Source organism: Elgaria multicarinata, chromosome 17 (assembly GCF_023053635.1).
Source record: "Elgaria multicarinata webbii isolate HBS135686 ecotype San Diego chromosome 17, rElgMul1.1.pri, whole genome shotgun sequence".
Lineage (NCBI taxonomy): Eukaryota > Metazoa > Chordata > Lepidosauria > Squamata > Anguidae > Elgaria > Elgaria multicarinata.
The window spans coordinates 5,779,614-5,799,804 of NC_086187.1; the positions used below are offsets into that span (position 1 = coordinate 5,779,614).

General features: G+C 49.4%; 1 protein-coding gene across 1 annotated transcript in view; it reads right to left on the reverse strand.

Moving 5' to 3' along the window:
* LOC134410256 (maestro heat-like repeat family member 5) overlaps positions 1-19,856 on the reverse strand; it is a 60,612-nt gene extending 40,756 nt beyond the window's left edge. Inside the window, exons 1-8 of the mRNA XM_063143427.1 lie at positions 19,845-19,856; positions 19,606-19,723; positions 17,298-17,452; positions 13,560-13,688; positions 8,929-9,088; positions 8,458-8,513; positions 6,954-7,061; positions 2,652-2,768 (exon numbers count right to left, since the gene is read on the reverse strand). Coding sequence (XP_062999497.1) covers positions 2,652-2,768; positions 6,954-7,061; positions 8,458-8,513; positions 8,929-9,088; positions 13,560-13,688; positions 17,298-17,452; positions 19,606-19,723; positions 19,845-19,856 — 855 coding nt within the window. The remainder of the gene's footprint in view (positions 1-2,651; positions 2,769-6,953; positions 7,062-8,457; positions 8,514-8,928; positions 9,089-13,559; positions 13,689-17,297; positions 17,453-19,605; positions 19,724-19,844) is intronic.
* Between the last annotated feature and the right edge of the window lie 335 nt (positions 19,857-20,191).

Consider the following 20,191-nt stretch of genomic DNA (forward strand, 5'->3'; position numbering starts at 1 on the left):
TCAGGGAGTGGTGCCTGCTGCCTTGAAAGAGGCTGCAGTGCGCCATCTCCTGAAGAGGCCCTCCCAGAGGTATGTGAGAACTACCGCCCCATCGCTAATATCCCCTTTTTGGGCAAGGTGCTTGAGCAGGTGGCGGCCGGGCAACTTCAGACGTTCTTGGAAGAAACGGATTATCTGGACCCTTCTCAGTCTGGTTTCAGGCCAGGGCACGGCACTGAAACAGCCTTGGAGGTTCTGACTGACAACCTACTCCAGATGAAAGGGTGGGTCCTACCCTGTTGATCTTCCTGGATCTCTCGGCGGCTTTTGATACCATTGATCATGGTATCTTACTGGATCGGCTCTGCGAGATGGGAGTAGGAGGCACTGTGTTACAGTGGTTCTGCTCCTACTTGTGGGACCGATCCCAGAGAGTGGTATTGGGGGATTCCTGTTCCACCGTATGGCAATTAAGCTGTGGGGTACCACAGGGTTCTATTCTATCCCCCATGCTGTTCTATATGAAGCCGTTGGGTGAGGTCATTAGGGGTTTGGGGGTTGGGTGCCATCAGTATGCTGATGATGCTCAGCTCTACTTCTCCTTGTCGTTGGAGTCAGCTGGGGCTGTGAAGGTGCTGGACCAGTGCCTGGAGGCTGTAATGGGCTGGATGAGGGCCAATAAACTGAAGCTGAATCCTGATAAGACGGAAGCTCTGTGGATTGGTGGTTCCCGAGTCTGGGAATTGGGTAAGTGACCTGTTCTGGAGGAGGTGGCGCTCCTTCTGAAGGAGCAGGTACGTAGCTTGGGAGTACTCCTAGACCCATCATTGTCACTGGAGGCCCAGGTGGACTCTGTGGCATGGAGTACTTGGGGTCAGCTTCGGCTGATCCGCCAGCTACGGCCTTTCCTAAACAGGGACAACCTAGCCACAGTATTGCATGCACTGGTAACTTCCCGATTAGACTATTGCAATGCACTCTACATAGGGCTGCCCTTGAAGATGATGAGGAAGTTGCAGCTAGTGCAGCAGCTAGACTGCTGGCGGGTACATCTTACAGAGACCACATAACACTGGTCTTAAAGGAACTGCACTGGCTGCCTATACGCTTCTGGTCGGAATTCAAGGTGTTGGTAATGACGTTTAAAGCCCTAAACGGCTTGGGACTCGATACTTGAGAGAGCACCTCTCCTTATATATGCCTGCCTGACCTGAGATCTGTTGGAGAAGCCCTTCTCCGCATCCCACCAATGCAACATATATGCTATGATGGGACACGGGAGAGGGCTTTCTCTGTGGTGGCACCCCCACTGTGGAATGCCCTCCCCTTGGAGGCCCGACTGGCGCCAACACTGATTTTATTCCGGCGCCAAGTGAAAACATGGCTTTTTAACAAAGCCTTTGATGGTTAAACTCACAAAGATGGCACATTGTTTTAACTGTTTTAACTGCTTTTACTGCTTTTAAATTATATATTGTTTTAACTTGGTTCATGGTTTAATTTGTTTTTAACTGTACATATTTATAGTTTTATACTGTATGCTTTTATCTGTACGCCGCTCTGAGATCTTAATGATATAGGGTGGGATCTTACTGTTTTAAATAAGTAAACAATAAATAAATAAATCAGGGGAAGGATGACGCAAGAGAGTCATGGGATTTCCAAAGCAGAAGCAAGGGCGAATTTATCCCCCCACCCCAGCAATGAAACCTACTTTGTGCATGGGCATTCAAGCTTTTCTCTGGCACTACTTGGCAAAAGCCTTTCCCCTATTCATATTCTGTATGAAGTGGAAATGCACACAACTGCTACGCCCCCCCCCCCCCGCCCAGACGAGGGACTGCCACCAGACCCAGAGGAACCTGAGCCTTTGGGAGAGGTGGTTGCAGAGACATCCCTGTCAGGAGAAAGGGAGCCTGTCTTTGAGGCAGAGGCTGAGAAAACCCCTGACCCCCAGGAGTGTTGTCCCCGCAAGCAACAGGCTCGTAGGCCTCTGGATAGGAAGCTCTGATTGCTACAGCTGAGCTCTGGGTGGAGTCCAGCAGGTCTGGGGTTTGAGAGCCTTCACTGAAAACCCAGCCAACGTTGGAACAACCTGGTCCATCCTGCCTCTACTGTGTACTTTGCCTCCTGAACCTTGCCTGTGATTGATGCTCAGTTTCTGGACCTTTTGGACTGCCTAATGACCCTGGTTCTGGACTGTGTAATGTACCAGACTGATTCACTGCGTTTGACCTCTTGCCTGTTATGGTGGCCACTCCTGTTGTCGCCTGATCCTCTCGTCTAACTGCCTGCCTGTGTTCTGACCGCTGCCTGGATTTAGACCACAGCTGTTGTAATCTGAACCCCCTCAGCCGATCATCTGTAGGCCTGTTTGCTGACGCCACTGCATTTAGAGCTTGCTACAGCCAAAGTAGGACAACGACGCTGAGAAGAGGCTCCTTTGTCCCAGGAGGAGAACCCTGATGGTGGGAGGTCCCCTCCTGTGGGCTTGCCCCACCTGAAGGTTCTCTCCCACACTCCACCTCGCAACACCCTGGGCTATTTTGTCTCACTTGTTCCAGGTCTGGAATAGGCTGGAGGTGTGAGGCTCTGTCTACCAATAGGGCCCCATTCTCTTTCCCAGGAGAAGAGCAGGTGTGTCATTGTCACCGGCATCATCACCATCTCACCATTGCTTCCAAAGGTCCTCGGTGGGACAGGGACAGGATACTGCAGAGTTGCTCTTGGACTAACTGAGAGTCATCTGAGGTACGCAGGATGGCTCCATAGTACTGGTAGAGGAAGATCTGTAGGAGGAAGAAGGAGGAGGAGGACCAGATCAGGCACCTGGATATAAAAAAACTAGAGGTTGAAACACATCAGAGGACCTTACCTGGAGGACCTTCTCTTCTGTTGCTCCCAGACTGTGGAATGGCCTGCCGGAGAAGACTCATCAACTTAACAGTCTTTTAGCATTTAAGAAAGCTATAAAGACTGATCTATTCCGGCAAGCCTATCCAGTGGAATTTTAGGATGTTTTTAGACTGTTTTAGTAATGTATACTTTGTTTTTAATTCAGTTTTATGTATTTTATACTTATTGTTGTTCCCTGCCTCAATCCAAACAGAGAGGTGGGTAAGAATTATTATTATTATTATTATTATTATTATTATTATTATTATTATTATTATTGGTCTTTTCAGCAATAAATTCATTTGTAGCCTCTGAGACTATTCTCTCTCTGTGTATTCATAGAATCATAAAATAGCAGAGTTGGAAGGGGCCTACAAGGCCATCGAGTCCAACCCCCTGCTCAATGCAGGAATCCACCCTAAAGCATCCCTGACAGATGCTTGTCCAGCTGCCTCTTGAAGGCCTCTAGTGTGGGAGAGCCCACCACCACCCTAGGTAACTGGTTCCATTGTCGTACTGCTCTAACAGTTAGGAGGTTTTTCCTGATGTCCAGCTGGAATCTGGCTTCCTTTATCTTGAGCCCGTTATTCCGTGTCCTGCACTCTGGGAGGATCGAGAAGAGATCCTGGCCCTCCTCTGTGTGACCACCTTTTAAGTATTTGAAGAGTGCTCTCATGTCTCCCCTCCATCTTCTCTTCTCCAGGCTAAACATGCCCAGTTCTTTCAGTCTCTCTTCATAGGGCTTTGTTTCCAGACCTCTGATCATCCTGGTTGCCCTCCTCTGAACACGCTCCAGCTTGTCTGCATCCTTCTGGAGCGTGTTCAGAGGAGGGCAACTAGGATGATCAGGGGTCTGGAAACAAAGCCCTATGAAGAGAGACTGAAAGAACCGGGCATGTTCATCTTGGACCTCCACCTGCCACCTTGCACCTTTAGCTGGGCAATGCCCAGACACCCGGTCAGAGAGCATGAAGGTGTCCTGCTGCTCCTGCTGTCGGCTCTTGGAGGCACAAGATGGAGCAGGCAACTGGATCAGGAGCAGCACCACTGGTGCCAGCTGGGACTGGCAGTGGATTCCAGTCCTGCAGCTAAAGTGGAAACCCAACTACCCCAGCAGCCCTGACTGGGAGCAACTGGCAGGATGAATCGACATGCCAAGAAAGCCTTTCTGGATGCTCCAGCTCACTACGGGCAGCACCTCCGCTTTGACACAAGGAGCCAGTTGGGAATGGCTCCCCTGGTCTCCCTATTCACTAGACGAGGCTGAGGGACTCTCCTCAGAGTTAAAGGGCAGTGGCACCTCCTGGATGGATATGAGTGGGCCCCAGCGCAAAAGGACACGGACTCTCAAGTCACTGTAGCTGGAGGCTTTGGTCTCCAAGGGCTCCAAGGGCTCCTGGCCCTCTCTCTGCCTTTAGGGGCGCTTTGTTCTTCAATTGCCCGGCTCTTTTAAGAATGATCTTGTTAGCTGTTCCAAAAGCGTCAGTCCACAATCATGTCACACATCATCCCACAGGGGTACTAAGGGAGCCCGGCCTCTTTATTCCTTAAAAGATGTCACTAACACAATCAGAGGAGAACATGGACCTTTGACACCCAGAGCTAGAGTAAGAGGTATCACCACAGTTCAAGTCTATAACTTAGTCTCCTTTTTGGGTTCAAGGGAAGGAAGCAATGGAATAGGAAGGCTAAAGCTGCGAATCAGCCGAGGCTAGCGAGGGATGCTAAAAGCAACAAAAAATCTTTCTTCAGGAACGGGCATAGTAAAAGACAGGAAAGACATGGTGGTTCAGCTACTCAACAAGGATGGCAAATTGATAACAGATGACAAAGAAAAATCCAAAGTGCTCAATTCCTACCTTGGTTCAGTTTTCTCCCAAAAGCAGATCTATGACCCCGCCCCCCGGGCAAAAATGTACAAGCTGAAGGGGCAAGATTGAAGCTTGAGACTGATAAACAAATGGTCACGGAACACCTAATTTCTTTGAATGAGTTCAGATCTCCAGGTCCCAATGAATGGCATCCTAGAGTAATAAAAGAACTGGCAGAAGAACCCTCAGAACCACTGACTATTGTCTTTGTGAAATCATGGAAGACGGGTGAAGTGCTGGATGATGGAAGGAGGGTTAATGTTGTCCATACCTTCAAAAAGGGCAAAAAGGAGGAACCTGGCAAATGCAGCTCAGTCAGTCTGACATCCATCCCTGGGACATTTTTGGAGCAGTTTATAAAACAATGCATTGATTACTAGAAGCCACCATGGACTTGCCAATAACAAATCCTGCCAAACCAATCTGATCACATCCTTGTGGACTATGGGAATGCTGTAGACATAATATATCTTGACTTCAGCAAAGCTTTTGACAAAGTACCACATGACATTCTGATTAGCAAACTAGCTAAAAGTGGGCTAGATGGAAGAACTATTAGGTGGATCCACAGTTGGCTACAGAATTGGACACAAAGAGTGCTTATCAATGGCACTTTTTCAAACTGGGGGGAGGTAATGAGCGGGGTACCACAGGGCTCAGTCCTGTGATCAGTGCTCTTCAACATTGTTATTAATGACTTGGACGAGGAGGTGCAGGAAATGTTTATCAAATCTGCAGATGACATAAAATTGGATGGGATAGCTAACACCCTTGGAATTGTTGTAGATCACAAACTGAATATGAGCCAACAGTGTGATGTGGCTGCAAAAAAAGCAAATGCTAGTTTGGGCTGCATTCATAGACATATAGCTTCCAAATTGCGCGAGGTACTGGTTCCCCTCTATTCAGCACTGATTAGGCCTCATCTTGAGTATTGCATCCAGTTCTGGACACCACACTTCAAGAAGGATGCAGATAAGCTGGAGGGGGTTCAGAGGAGGGCAACGATAATGATCAGGGGTCTGGAAACAAAGCCCTATGTGGAGAGACTGAAAGAACTGGGCAGGTTTAGCCTGGAGGAGAGAAGACTGAGGGGAGACATGAGAGCACTCTTCCAATACTTGAAAGGTTGTCACACAGAGGAAGGGCAGGATCTCTTCTCGATCCTCCCAGAGTGCAGGACACAGAATAATGGACTGAAGTTACAGGAAGCCAGATTCTGGCTGAACACCAGGAAAAACCTCCATACTGTTAGAGCAGTACCACAATGGAACCAGTGACCTAGGGAGGTTGTGGGCTCTCCCACTCTAGAGGCATTCAAGAGGCAGCTGGACAGCCGTCTGTCAGAGATGCTTTAGTGTGGATTCCTGCACTGAGCAGTGGGTTGGACTCGATGGCCTTATAGGCCCCTTCTGGCTCTACTATTCTATGTTTCTATGAGAGATTATTCACTATTTTCTTCTCAAGTCCAAAATATATTTTCAAACTAGAAGCAGATAATCTTGTCTACAATTCCCCGCCTCCCCGCCCCGGTGTGTGGGGACTAGCTGGGGCTTCTCAGTGATCAAGGGTGTTGCAGACCAGATCCCACCAGAACAGCTTCTCTGCAAATAAGGACTAGAGATTTTCTTTTTATTCTCTTATTTTATACCAAATTGAGATGAACAAACAGAGCACAATTTTCTGCTGATGCAACTGACTGAGAGGGAAGGCCTAACTACTACTGACAAAAAGCATGGCAATACTTCCAGTTTCACTTTCCTGAGGAAAACACACACACCACGAATCCTTTAGAGTGTCAGCAAGGGACCAGCATTCTTCACACACAATATCTTAGTCCTTCTACTGCTGTTATTACTCTGATTATAATAATACAATCCCCAGGCTGAAAACTGATGCTAAAGCAGCGTCCAGGGTTGAAACATGTTGAGCCCTGGAGGTACCCACCAAATGGCCAAATTCTGGGCCTCAGTCCTGGCATTGTCTAGTGAGGCTACGCTAGGACTTGTGGTGGTGGTGGACTTGAGAACCTCCATGCGATACCTTCTCTAAGGGTAGCCAGCACAGAACTGACCGTGGTTACCCCCGCCAAACCTTGCTGACATCACGGAAGGCAGAGAGCCACATCTCCCACAAACATCGTGGCTGGCAGCCGGCGGGCCCTCCTCCTGGGGCCCAGAGAGCAGAACGCTAGATGCAGCTACTCACCTTTTCAGGGCTTTGGCTGTCGCATTTTGTGTCCCCTTTCACTAGCTCCTGATGGAGTTCCTGAAAGCAAGCCTTATCCGTGACATCGATCAAGAGCCGCTCCACAAACTGTCAGGAAGAAGTGGGGAAATCAGGCCAACCGCTTGCTGGGTCCGGCTGAGGCTCGTCCAGCTCAGCAGTTGGCCTCCGGAGGTGGTGGCGCCCAGCAAGGGACGAATGCCCCAAGCGTGGGCCGAGGCCACAAAACGGGGCTCACAGGTGGGGATGTTCTTATGGCAGACATCTCCTACGCCCAAGGCGTCGTTTCCACACGCATCTTTCCTTCCTCTCGCTGGGGCAGATAAAGGTCTTGTGCACTCTGGGTCCAATGATGGCTACAGTGGTTTTCTAGGGTCACCAGCCAAAAATGGTGGGAGAAGAAAACAGGCACTAAAGCAACTGCTGCAGCTAAGCCTCTTCTGCCCCGAGGGAAGGAAGGAAGGAAGGAAGGAAGGAAGGAAGGAAGGAAGGAAGGAAGATGTCAAGATACCTTTTTCGGCATAAAGTACGCTACTATCTTCAAGTGAGTCCCCCTCCCCGCGGCCCACAGTGATCAGCTCAGACGCCTCAAAGGCTGCAGCTCACAAGGAGAGCACAAGGCTGGACAACCACCTGTCAGGGATGCTTTAGGGTGGATTCCTGCCTTGAGCAGGGCGTTGGACTCGATGGCCTTGGAGGCCCCTTCCAACTCTGCTATTCTATGATTCTAGGCTTCTCCCCATCACATGGCCACTAAAGCAGCAGCAGCAGCAGCAGCAAGCTGAGGGCGGGTGGTTTCCCTTCATTCCATCTCCTTCCCTGGCCTGATCTCTTCAAATCCGATCACCTGTGGCTTGGTCCTGTCTTGCATCCATCTCTGCCAGCAAAGAACACCTCTCCTACTAGCCCGTGGGGGTGGGGGGTGGGGACACGCGCTATGGAGGAGGGAAGCCTCGGGGGACAAGCGATGAACGCAGCGGAATGCCTCTCCGTGGTTGGCCGTCTACGCTGACTTCCGATGGAGTGGCTGGCTGGCTGTGGGGCGCACGTGGAGTGGGAAGCAGGAAGAGACCTTGGCTCCCCCCCCCCCCGCATCAGCTGCTCCTCAGCCGGAGGATGCTGGGGGGCACTTCAAGCAGGGGCCACCCCAGCAAACATCCCCTCTGGGCCTCCCTTATTCCTACCACCCACCCACCCACCCTCATGCCACCTCCATTCAGTTGTGCCCAAAGGAATCTGCTCGCCTTAGCGGGTGGTGGTGGTGTCCCCAAGTCACATAGCACGAAACTCCAATGGGCTCAGAACTGTGGTGAGGGACGGAGACCATTGCAAGCCCTCGCTGGCCATGGCAATGCAGGAGGACTCAGCGATGCACCCGCCTCCCGCCTGTGCCCGCTAATAACTCCTGGCCCCTTTTCCAAGGTGGGAAAAAGCCCAGGCCAGATTCAGTGGGAACCTGGCCAAGGAAGAAGAGCCCTCACCATACCTCCACCAGCTTCTGCTCCCACACGTCGATCTTGAAGGTGTCACTCTCGGTGAAAGCTGTGCAGGTGAGGAAGGGAATCGTTCAGGGCCAAGGTGCGCAACAGATATTATGGGTGGCCTTAGATGGCTCTGTGGAGAAGGGGCCTTCCTTTCCAGCATAGGCTCAATGCTGATGGCACTCTACAAGCTTATGGCTCAAGGATTTACAAAGTCAGAGCTCAAACGTCCAACGTGCCCGCTGGACTGTGCAAAATAAATATGCCTGCTGATACAGCAGGTGGACCCTTGGCTGAGCTGCTGTGCCAGGCCCACTGGGCTGCACAGGCATTTCACAGCCCGTCCCCGCCTGCCACCCCAGCTTCCTCGGAGCAACCCTGATCCCAAACAGAGGAGGCCCTTTGAATTAGATCAACCCTGTTCCCACGACAAGCGGACTCAGCGCAAGGGTCTCTGGGAGAATGGTGGTTTGTACCTTTGTTTGCCAGTTTCCCCAAGACACAGAGGATGCTACGGTACGGGAGCAGCCGGCCTCGGAAGCCCTCCAGGAGCTTGGTCAACACGTCTGCCGGGAAGTGGCTCCACAAGGCCACCAGGATGTCACCAGCCGCGTCCTGATACAGGTCCTGAAGATCCTGCAGCAACCGGGGGGTGGGGGGAGGCAGAAGCGTCACGCTGGGAGCAATCTGAGAGTTGCACGCACTGCCGGCACCGGCAGCACCCGCCTCTCGTGTCTGCTCTTGCCAGCAATGGCTTCTCCTGAGCAACGGAGTCGGGTGGAACGTGGCACAGCAATAGCCACAGCGCCGCTCCTCTGAGTGGACGGGACTCTTGCCCTGCTGGAGTGGCGGAGTCACACTAGCCTATTCCTTTCCTAACCACATTCTTAGGCTACCCAATTATCAAAACATATTTTATTGGCTTACAATAAAAGATGAAACTATCAAATATACCAAGAAGACTAGAAAGCCATAAAATCTAACACAGCCTATAACCAGTCACTATAGCAAACTCACCAGAAATTTCAAAACTTCAGAAAAGTTTTGAAAAAACCAAAAGTGGTGTTTGTTTTTTTTAACATTAGAAGCTTAAAAAGTTTTGAGGCAAAAGCACAACATAGGTGCCAGGCAGGAATTTGGGAAAGGGATTCCCTAACTTGGTGTCACCACTGAAAATAGACACTTGCCCGGGGGGGGGAAGGGGGGCACTGATGCCCGGAAGCCCCAGAAGCTCCGCTGCTTTGCTTGGGAGTGAACAGAGCCTATCAGCCGGCCTGCGACCCAGCGGCGCTTTGGAAGGGTCGGCCCACTCTGGCTGGAAAAGGCGGCACCTCAGGCTTAGGAGGAGGGTCCCTGGAGAAAGGCTGGCCGGCAGGTGCTGCCCCTTTCTGCACGGTGGCTTTGGCCTGATTCCCCGCTCGAGCAATGACTGAAACTCCATCCAGACAAGACAGAGGTGCTCTGGGTCAGTCGAAGCGAGGGGCCCTGAGCTCTGGGGAGCCCCATCAGTCCCGTCTCCCCATGACTGTACGTCTCACTGGGCAGGGAGGGCAGGAAGCAACGACCGGCCCTGACTGGGTATTCCTGGGGGAGGCACCAGCTCACAGGCACGGAATGCCCTCCATGAGCCTCTGGAGAAGAACTTCTTCATACAGCACACAAAGTCAATTGTGGACGTTGCTATCACAAGTTGTAGTGATGGCCTGCCAACTTGCATGTCTTGAAATCCATGGAGGAGGAGGAAGAGGAGGAGGAGGAGGAGGCAGAGGCGGCTATCCATGGCTTGCAGTCAGGATGGCTGCACATTACCTCCAGTACTGGAGGCAGGATTTCTCTCCATCCAGGTTTCTGGGGAATGCAAGTGGGAGGGTGCTATTCACCCGTGTCTTCCTAGCAAGCTTCGCACTGGGGCACCTGGCTGGCCACTGTGCACACCGAATGATGGACTAGACAGGCCTTTGGTCTGATCCAGCATGGCTTTTAAGAACATCATTAGAGGAACTGGCATGAAATAATGGTCAAAATGACCTGGATAGTATTCAAAGAGAGAATGCTGATATAAAGGCCAATCACTCAGGCCAAAAAGATATTTGAGTAATGAACAGGTATGAGGCTGTCTTATTATTCCAGGTCAAAAGTGTACTTAAAATTTCTGCTTATCAATTAATGAGCAAAAAATATTGTGTAAGGAATACACATCAAAAAGCTTGTCTAGAAAAAAATATAGACTGAAGTTTAATTAGCAAATTTTGAGTAAAGGAAATTATCTGGAAGGTATAATTAAAAATTGATGTCATCAAGCCAGAAAGGTGTACGTGAAACACCTATATGAACATTCCAATTTTTAAAGGAATGTTTAACAACAATGAGATGTAAGCCCTAATTTATGGGACAGTTGATAACATTAGTTATGAGGTAACTTCTACACAAAAAAATTGTATAAATACATGCTGATTTCAGAATACAGGAGCTTCTTACTAGAAGCATATTGATTGCAGTAAAAAGATTGGAGTAAAAGGACTTTCAGAGAAAATGCAGCTTCTCAAGAGGGAAGTGGCTGGATGGCTGTGGACTGGCCACGATGTGGCAAAGGGCCTCAAGCTGCTCTCCTTTCGCACCCAATCGCGGGTGTCGATCGCCCCCTGGTGAATCTCAGATATACCTGCTCAAGTTTGGGAAACAAGCTAGTTGGATGGAGCGGGAAGAAGAGCCTCACTCTATATTTCATAGAATCATAGAATAGCAAAGTTGGAAGGGGCCTACAAGGCCATCGAGTCCAACCCCCTGCTTAATGCAGGAATCCACCCTAAAGCATCCCTGACAGATGGTTGTCCAGCTGCCTCTTGAAGGCCTCTAGTGTGGGAGAGCCCACAACCTCACCAGGCAACTGATTCCATTGTCGTACTGCTCTAACAGTCAGGAGGTTTTTCCTGATGTCCAGCTGGAATCTGGCTTCCTTTATCTTGAGCCCGTTATTCCGTGTCCTGCACTCTGGGAGGATCGAGAAGAGATCCTGGCCCTCCTCTGTGTGACAACCTTTTAAGTATTTGAAGAGTGCTCTCATGTCTCCCCTCCATCTTCTCTTCTCCAGGCTAAACATGCCCAGTTCCTTCAGTCTCTCTTCATAGGGCTTTGTTTCCAGACCCCTGATCATCCTGGTTGCCCTCCTCTGAACACACTCCAGCTTGTCTGCGTCCTTCTTGAAGTGTGGAGCCCAGAACTGGACGCAATAGAGAGTAACCAGTACCTCATGTGATTTGGAAGCTATACTTCTATTAATGCAGCCCAAAATAGCATTTGCCTTTCTTGCACCCATATTGCACTGTTGGCTCATATTCAGCTTGTGATCTACAACAATTCCAAGATCTTTCTCGTTTGTAGTATTGCTGAGCCAAGTATCCCCCATCTTGTAACTGCCTTTGGTTTCTATTTCCTAAATGTAGAACTTGGCATTTGTTCCTATTAAATTTCATTCTGTTGTTTTCAGCCCAGCACTCTAGCCTATCAAGATCACGTTGAAGTTTGTTTCTGTCTTCCAGGGTATTAGCTATCCCACCCAATTTGGTGTCATCTGCAAATTTGATAAGCGTTCCCTGCACCTCCTTGTCCAAATCATTAATAATTTTTTTGAAGAGCACTGGGCCCAGGACTGAGCCCTGCGGTACCCCACTCGTTGCCTCTCCCCAGTTTGAGAAGGTTCCATTGATAAGTACTCTTTGAGTCCGATTCTGTAGCCAACTGTGAACCCACCTAATAGTTGTTGCATCTAGCCCGCTTTTAGCTAGTTTGTTAATCAGAATATCATGGGGCACTTTGTCAAAAGCTTTGCTGAAGTCAAGATATATGACATCCACAGCATTCCCACAGTCCACAAGGGAGGTTACCCGATCAAAAAAAGAGATCAAATTAGTCTGACAGGACTTGTTCCTGACAAATCCATATTGGCTTCTAGTGATCACCGCATTGATTTCAAGGTGTTTACAGATTTTCTTTATAAACTGCTCCAGAATTTTCCCAGGGATGGATGTCAGACTGGCTGGTCTGTAGTTCCCAGGTTCCTCCTTTTTGCCCTTTTTGAAGATAGGGACAACGTTAGCCCTCCTCCAGTCGTCCGGCACCTCACCCATCTTCCATGATTTTGCAAAGATAATAGACAAAGGTTCTGAGAGTTCTTCCGCTGGCTCCTTCATTACTCTAGGATGCAGTTCATCGGGCCCTGGAGATTTGAACTCATTCAAGGAAATTAGGTGTTCTTTGACCATTTGTTTATCAATCTCAAATTGCAATCCTGCCCCCTCAACTTCTGCCTCACTTTCTCCAGGGGGGTCATAGACCCGCTTTTGGGAGAAGACAGAGGCAAAGTAGGAATTGAGCACTTCAGCCTTTTCTTTGTCGTCTGTTATCAATTTGCCATCCTCATTAAGCAGTTGAACCACCATTTCTTTCCTCTGTCTTTTACTACTCACATATCTGAAGAAAGCCTTTTTATTGCTTTTAGCATCCCTCGCTAATCTCAGCTCATTCTGAGCTTTAGCCTTCCTGATGTCATTTCGGCACTTCTGCGCCACTTGTCTGTACTCTTCTTTTGTAGCCTGGCCTTCCTTCCACTTCCTATATGTATCCTTTTTTGTTTTTAGGTCATCTCTAAGCTTTTTGTGGAGCCACATTGGTTTCCTCTGTTGTCTTCTATCTTTTCCCCTTGTTGGAATTGTTTGTAACTGTGCCTTTAAAATTTCATTTTTTAGATACTCCCACCCATCCTGCACTCCCTTTCTCATTAGGCTCATTTGCCACGGGACCTTAGTTATCATAGTTCTGAGTTTATTAAAATCAGCTTTCCTAAAATCCAGAGTACGTGTATGCCTACACTCAACTTTTGTCTCCTTCATAATCAAGATTTCAAGTATGACGCGGTCACTTTCCCCCAGAGTTCCCGTAACTGCCACTTTATCCACTAAGTCATCCCTATTGGTCAATATCAAGTCAAGGATTGCCGATCCTCTAGTTCCTTCCTCCACTTTCTGTAGGAGAAAGCTATCACCCATACATGTCAGGAATTTCTTGGAAGGGCCACTTTTGGCATCTGTTTTGTCATCTTGGCTCTTACCGTGGTCCTCAGCATATCTTCAGCGGCCAGTTTGATGAGGACGTTAGCCAGTTTGTAGTCTATGCTACTGGCTGACTTGATCACAGCTTGCAGGATCTGATTAATGCACAAGCGATGCTTTGGAGAAATCTACAGAATGGAAGGGAACACAAAAGGGAAACAACAGGGTTATGTGAAGTGCTGTGGGTGGGGACACACAGACACACAGACACACAGAAGGTACAGCATCGGTCTGAGCACAAGCCTTATTATTATTATTATTATTATTATTATTATTATTATTATTATTATTAATTATTATTATTATTATTATTTTATTACATTTCTATACTGTCCAATAACTAAAGCTCTCTGGGGGTTCACATGATAAAATGCAAATATTAAAACCTTAAAATGCAACATGATACAACTTTCAAACATTTGAAGAATTTCCAAATCAATGCACACAGAGGATAAACCAAAGAGCCCCAATGTGAGCATAAACCTCATAGTATCACAGATAACTGAACCATAACAGTTGAAAGGGGCCTTGGTGGCCATCTAGTCCAACCCCCTGTTCAACACAGGCAATCTTCATCCGAAATCTACCCTCCTGTAACTTAGACCTGTTAGATCGAGTTCTGTCCTCCGGAGCATCAGAGAACAGAGTCCCAGCTGCATTCAGGTCTTTGAAGACCGTGCTATCCTGCCACCCTCCCCCCCCCCCCCTGCAAGCTAAACATACCCAGTTCTTTCCACCTTGCCTCCTAGGACTTGTTTCCTAACCCTCTGGTCTTTCCCCCATGGTCTCAGCATGGTCCATTGGCCACTGATCTTGCCAACATGCCTCTCCTTAAATCGCTACACAGGCTCCCTGTCTGCTGCCGGATCCAGCCCAAACCCTTTGCCCTGACCTCCAAGGCCATGCATGGCCTAACCCCCACCCCACCATCTCTCCCACTGTCTCTCTTTCAGGCATGCCTGTGAAGGTCTCTCCCTCAGCTGTCCAAAGGTCTCCTGCTGCTGCCTCAAAAGACCCTACCCTTTCTCCCTCTGTGTCCTGTCTTACGCCTGGAGTTGCCCCCACTCTTAAGAACACTTAAGAGATACCACCACTGTTGCTTCCTTTTATGGATGGTTTCCTCCCAGGGCAAATAGCGCTCCTGTCCCTCTGATTCAGATCAGGACTATGATGAAGTCAAACTGTGAAGGCCCCACCTAGCATGGTTCCAACTGGGCTCTCCTTCTTCCCACAGCTTTTATTTATTTGGGGTGTGTTTTGTGTTTTTTAAATCAAGCAAAATCTAATGATGCACACAGAATCAAGGAACAGTAGAGTCGGAAGGGGCCTATAAGGCATCACCTTATGTCTAGCTTGTAATATCCGGTTCTTTTCTTGTTCGGGGCTTGCAGGACTGGGCACAGCAAGCCATGGATGAGTCCCACCCCTTTACTGGTCTGAAAGGTTTTACTCTAATATGGAAGTTTGAACTTAAAGAATGGAGCTGGGTTATTATGGTCTTGAGTAACAGCTGATGCTTTGATGGATTCGCCCCCCGCCCCCAAACAGCTGCACGTATTGGCCGCATGCAAGCAAACTCCTCGCGCTGAGTTTAGCTACTCTGCTGGCCTGGAGGAGGAGCAGACCCAGAGCCATCCCAGCTGCAATCGATGGTGCTAAGCCAGTGCGCAGGCGCTCTCATGCGCGCATCCCACCCAAACAGGGCCAGCCCTCTCAAGAGGCAGGGTGACCCCCTACGTGGCGGAGCGGGAGGAGCAGCACATGGTGCACTCCCCCTCCCCACCAGGAGGGGTCCCCACTGCTCTTCACTGGAGCGAGGTGGTGGCACTAGCAGGTGGTCCAGAGACCCCCGCCAGCCCTGCTCACCCATGGTGGCCAATACCGCGGCTGGTGAGGCTCCTCCAGCAGCTGCCCACCCTCCTTTTCTCTCTCAGGGCATCCTCCAAGTGAGGCAGAAGGTGGGTGGCTGCTCTGGGGGACCTGCCCCCCTCTGGCTCCTTTTAAGAGCCCACTTGGAGAGAGCCAGTGGGCAGGTGGGTGGGCAGGCAGGCAGGCAGGCAGGCGGGCTCTCTGGAGGGCCACTTGGGCTGCAAGAGTGACTGCCGTGGCTCTCCAGGAAGCAGGCGCTTTGGCTCGCTCAGAGGGGTTACATGGAGCCAAAGGGAGGGAGGACAGCCGCTGCAGGGGGGTTGTGACCACAGGGGCAGCCGCTGGGGGTGCCCAGTGGTGCCTCCTCACTTCAGGTGGCGGGAGGGCTTGTGCTTCTGCTGCACCCACACCCTTGCCCAGTGCAGCGGGGCAGCACTCTGGGCATGCCCCGCTCTGAGGAGGGGAAGGGGCTGATTCGGCGCTTCTGCTGCCCCGGTCCTTCATGGGTGGATCAAGGTGTCCCTCTCTAGCTCATTGGACCAGCAGTGGATGCCACAGCCCCTCGGAAAGAGAAGTTTTCATTTGCCCCCACAAGACCTCCGGCACACCAACGCCTTCTGGCAAGAGTGCACAAGGGTAGGTCCCACACCTCGAAACGGGGTTGGACTGATTCTTCTGATCAGCAGGGACACCATCCCAAGCAGATCTCTATGCACTGGTGTGTGTCAGGGGGATTCTCCCATGGGCCGATGAATTCCAGTGAGACCCTGAGCCCAGGACATGTGCTAGTATGATGAAACCGGCTCTACTTCATTAGTGTTACATGGTGGAGCCAGTCGTCCTTAAAACCTGGTTTTGCAGAGCCTGGAAAAACATACTTCTGGGTAGGGGTGGGGTAGAACCAAAGTCATCCATGAGAAAGGCTTATTGCCCACTCCTCTCCAGGCTCCCCCTGCTACATTGTAGGAATGGGAATGGGAATGAACTAATGCGGCAGATCTCTATTTTTATAAACCGGAGATGCGCAGCTGGTAACAGCAAAGTAAAGAATATAAGCTCCCTCCAGAAATGCACAGCATCAGAGAAGCAAAGTAGGACAGCATCAGAGAATCTAAATAACAATGGAATGGGCTAGAAAAAGGACTGAGGAGGGTGAAGGGGCAGCCCCACTCCTTGAGTGCACCCTCCACCCCAAATTCGCCCCATGCTAGCAAACTGTCACTGAGTTATAACTTTCTACCTTATTTACTCTAAACAGCAGAGAAGCGAAACGAAGTAACACAACATCAGAGAAGCGAAGTAAGGCAGCCATAAGGAAGTGCCTAATGAAGGCTCCCAATGGAATGGGCTAGGAAAAGGACTGATAAGGGGAGGGGCACCTGCATCCCTTGAACATGTCACAGTCAGGTTACAGAGGCACACCCAGGATTTAATGCAGGCGAGCGGGGGCACATGGCACAGCAAGCGCATGGAAGCTGCTTCAACTAAAAGGAACACAGTGAAATGACTCTGTGATCGTGATACTGTGGTTTTCCAAGGTGGACGCCGCTGGTTGGGTGCGTGCTGGCCACGACATCATGTGGCGCCAAGCACCTCACCATGCACCCAAGCAGCCCTATGGACACAGCCCCCCAGTTGCCAAAAAAGAAGCTGACCATCCCTCTTTTTTGAGGGACCTTCCCACTAGATATGGGATAGGAATTGGCCCAAGAGAAAGTCAGGATGAGAACGAAAAACATAGACAGCGAGATGGTTTGAGATGTCATGCGTCTGCCCTCTAATCCCCAATTCACTTTTGAGCAGCATTAAAACAAACAGGCAAAGAACCAGCTGAAAGAGGCCCAAAGAGCGCCAAAGGGGGCCCCTACCTTGTGGATGCTCTGGCGGTACTTGCAGATGGCCCGCAGGACCCCGGCCACCTTGGTCTCAGCCAAGGCACACAGGTTGTCTGTGGACTCTTGCACCAGGGAAGGGCCATTTCCTTCTCTGAGATTCCTCAAGTTGAAAAAACAGATCTGTGATTCTGCCAAAGAGGAAGAACAGAGCTTAGGTCAGCAAATGGTACATACTGTAGCCACCAAGATGAGTAGAGATAGCCTTAGCTCTTCCTCCATGAATTTGTCCAGTCCCCTTTTAAAGCCATCCCAATTTGTGGCTATCACGACATCTCATAGTTTAACCATGTGCTGTTTGAAGAAGGCCTTCCTTTGGTCTGTTCAGAATCTCCCACCATCTGGCTTCACTGGATGACCCTGCTGGGTTCTAGTAAAACTTACCCACTTTTCTACACTGCACATACTTAAACACCCCCCTACCATGTTCCCCCTCAATTGCATTTTCCTAAATGAAACAGCCCCAAATATTTTAACTTTTCTCCAGCTCTACAATATTTTTCTTGGGGTGCAGTGACCAGGACATAGTGACCATGTTCGCACCATTATGATAATGCCAGTTTTATTTTCAGTTCCTCTCCTAATAATCCCTAGCATGGAGTCCACCTTTCTTCACAGCTACTGCACACATCAGGCTGGCATTTTGATTGAGCTTGTCCACCATGACCTGGTCAGTTTCCTGGTCAGTTTCTCCTTTAGTGTCATCTGCAGACTTGGCCCTGCCCTTGCTCACCCCCTTACCCCTGATAATTTGTGAACAAGTTAAAAAGCAAAGGCCCCAACACAGATCCTTGGGGGAGGGGGGACCCCACTGTTTACACACACACACACACACACACACACACACAGTGTGAAAACTGAGCATTTCTTCTATTCTCTGCTTCCTCATATTTAACTAGACACCAGTCCTTAAGGCAAATACCCGACTGCAAACTGATAGTCAATTTTGCCGTTTCTTTGAGCCACCTTGGAATTTTTTTATGAGTGAATCAATAAACGTTCTATAATCACAAGATTTGCCTTTCTGAATCAGAACAAGCTGAAGGTCTACTTAGCCTAGTATAGAGACACAGGCTACAAAGACAGCATCATGTCTGTGATTTTGTATGGTTCTTTTTTGGGGACCTCTTGAACGACTGCAAATGTGGCGTTATTCTACCACTCTTCTTTAGTAATAAAAAAATCTAGGAGGTTTGTATTGGCTTTAGGTTTGATAGTTGCCACCTTGAATGAATGAATAAATGAATGAATAAAAAGTTACAACTTAGACCTATTGAAAGCAGTAGAACACGTCCAAGTGATCATCATCAGTACCTGTGAGACTGGACCTTCTGTGCAGAGATTGAAATGGGAACTCAAAATCACAGTAGACAAGGGCTGAACCCCAGCCTTGGGCAGAGTGTTTATTAAGACAGAGCCAAATGCCTCTGGCCCAATTGATTCTGGGGTGATAGTCTTGACCAAAGGGTGTGTGTGTGTGTTGGCAGTTTCTGGTAGCTACAGACCACGTTGACAGTAGGATAGCTAAAAAATGAGGCATGTTTGCTGTGGTGAGATAACTTCTTGACATCCAAAATTCCAGTCTAATTGACTTCTCATCTTTATCCATTTGACCCAAACCCAGGGGAAACCCTGCAATAATGAAAAGACACGGGCGTTTCTGCTAGACTCTCTACTTCCTTTGCCTGCTCCCAAGCACAGCCTGCACCACTGAGCAGCACAGAGCGGTGCAGGGTCCCAGCCAAAGGTCCAATCTTGCTTTGGTGCAGGAACTAATTGGTTGCAAATGCTGCAGCTGGATTACTGACAGGGACTGGGTATGAAACACACATATACGCCAGTCTTGAAACAGCCGCAACGGCTCCTAGACAATTCCCAGGTGCAGTTGTGGTATCAGCCTTATTTCCCCCCTGACAATTTTAATTCTGCTTTCATAGGCTACGTTGCTTGCTGTCTTCTAATTTTTGTTGTTACTGCTCATTGAGTTTGTTATTTTTGACATTCTTATTGTAAGTGGCTCTGAGAACCTCTAGATTGGCACACAGGAGATCAATACATAAATAATGGGGGAAATGATGACTCCTGCTTGTTGCCTCGCAGAGGGATCCCGGGCCCTTGGGCTAGCTGAGGCCTCCCGCAGGCCAGGAACTGCCTGCCGCCTTCCTGTTGAACCACTGCCTAACCACGTGGGTGCTCCCTTCCTCTTCCTGTGGGAGCCCTGTGCCCACGATCCTTTAAGCACGGAGCCTCCTTGACCTCTTCTCAGTCCCCACAAGAGTCTCACCATTTTCATCCAGCTCCTCCTTCTGAGGCTTGGCCTTTTCTTTTTGCTGGGAGCTGTCTGTGCTTCTGCTGCACTCCTCTTCATGGTGACAAATCCTGTTCTTCCTATGCCTGACTCTCTTGAAGAATGAGCGGAGCCTGAAACAAAATTGAGACATTAAATGGGCCTTTCTTGGCAAGGGATCACATTTCTAAAAGATGAATTAGAGGTTTCCAAAATCCTCCATGTTGTAAACTGACAGTAAAGGTCATCGTAGCTTTCAAGAGAAACCGAAATAGGCTGGTGGGACTGCAGGGCAGGCAGGCGAACCCAGTAAGGTATCAATACTAATTTATGGAGCCCTCGTTGTTCAGTTGTGCAATAGATGTAAGATCAGGCTAAAGCCATGTTTGTGCTAGGGATGGCCTAGCAAGGGCTGACCAGCATAAACTTCCCCGGTAATGAGGGAGCCAGGTTTGGAGGGCACTATCCCGCTACGTACAATTTTACTTTTGTGGTTCTTGTCATTATTGCAAATCCTTCTCTGTTGTGGCAACCCAGTTATGGAAGGCTCTCCCCTGGGAGGCCCAACTGGTCCAGACGCTAG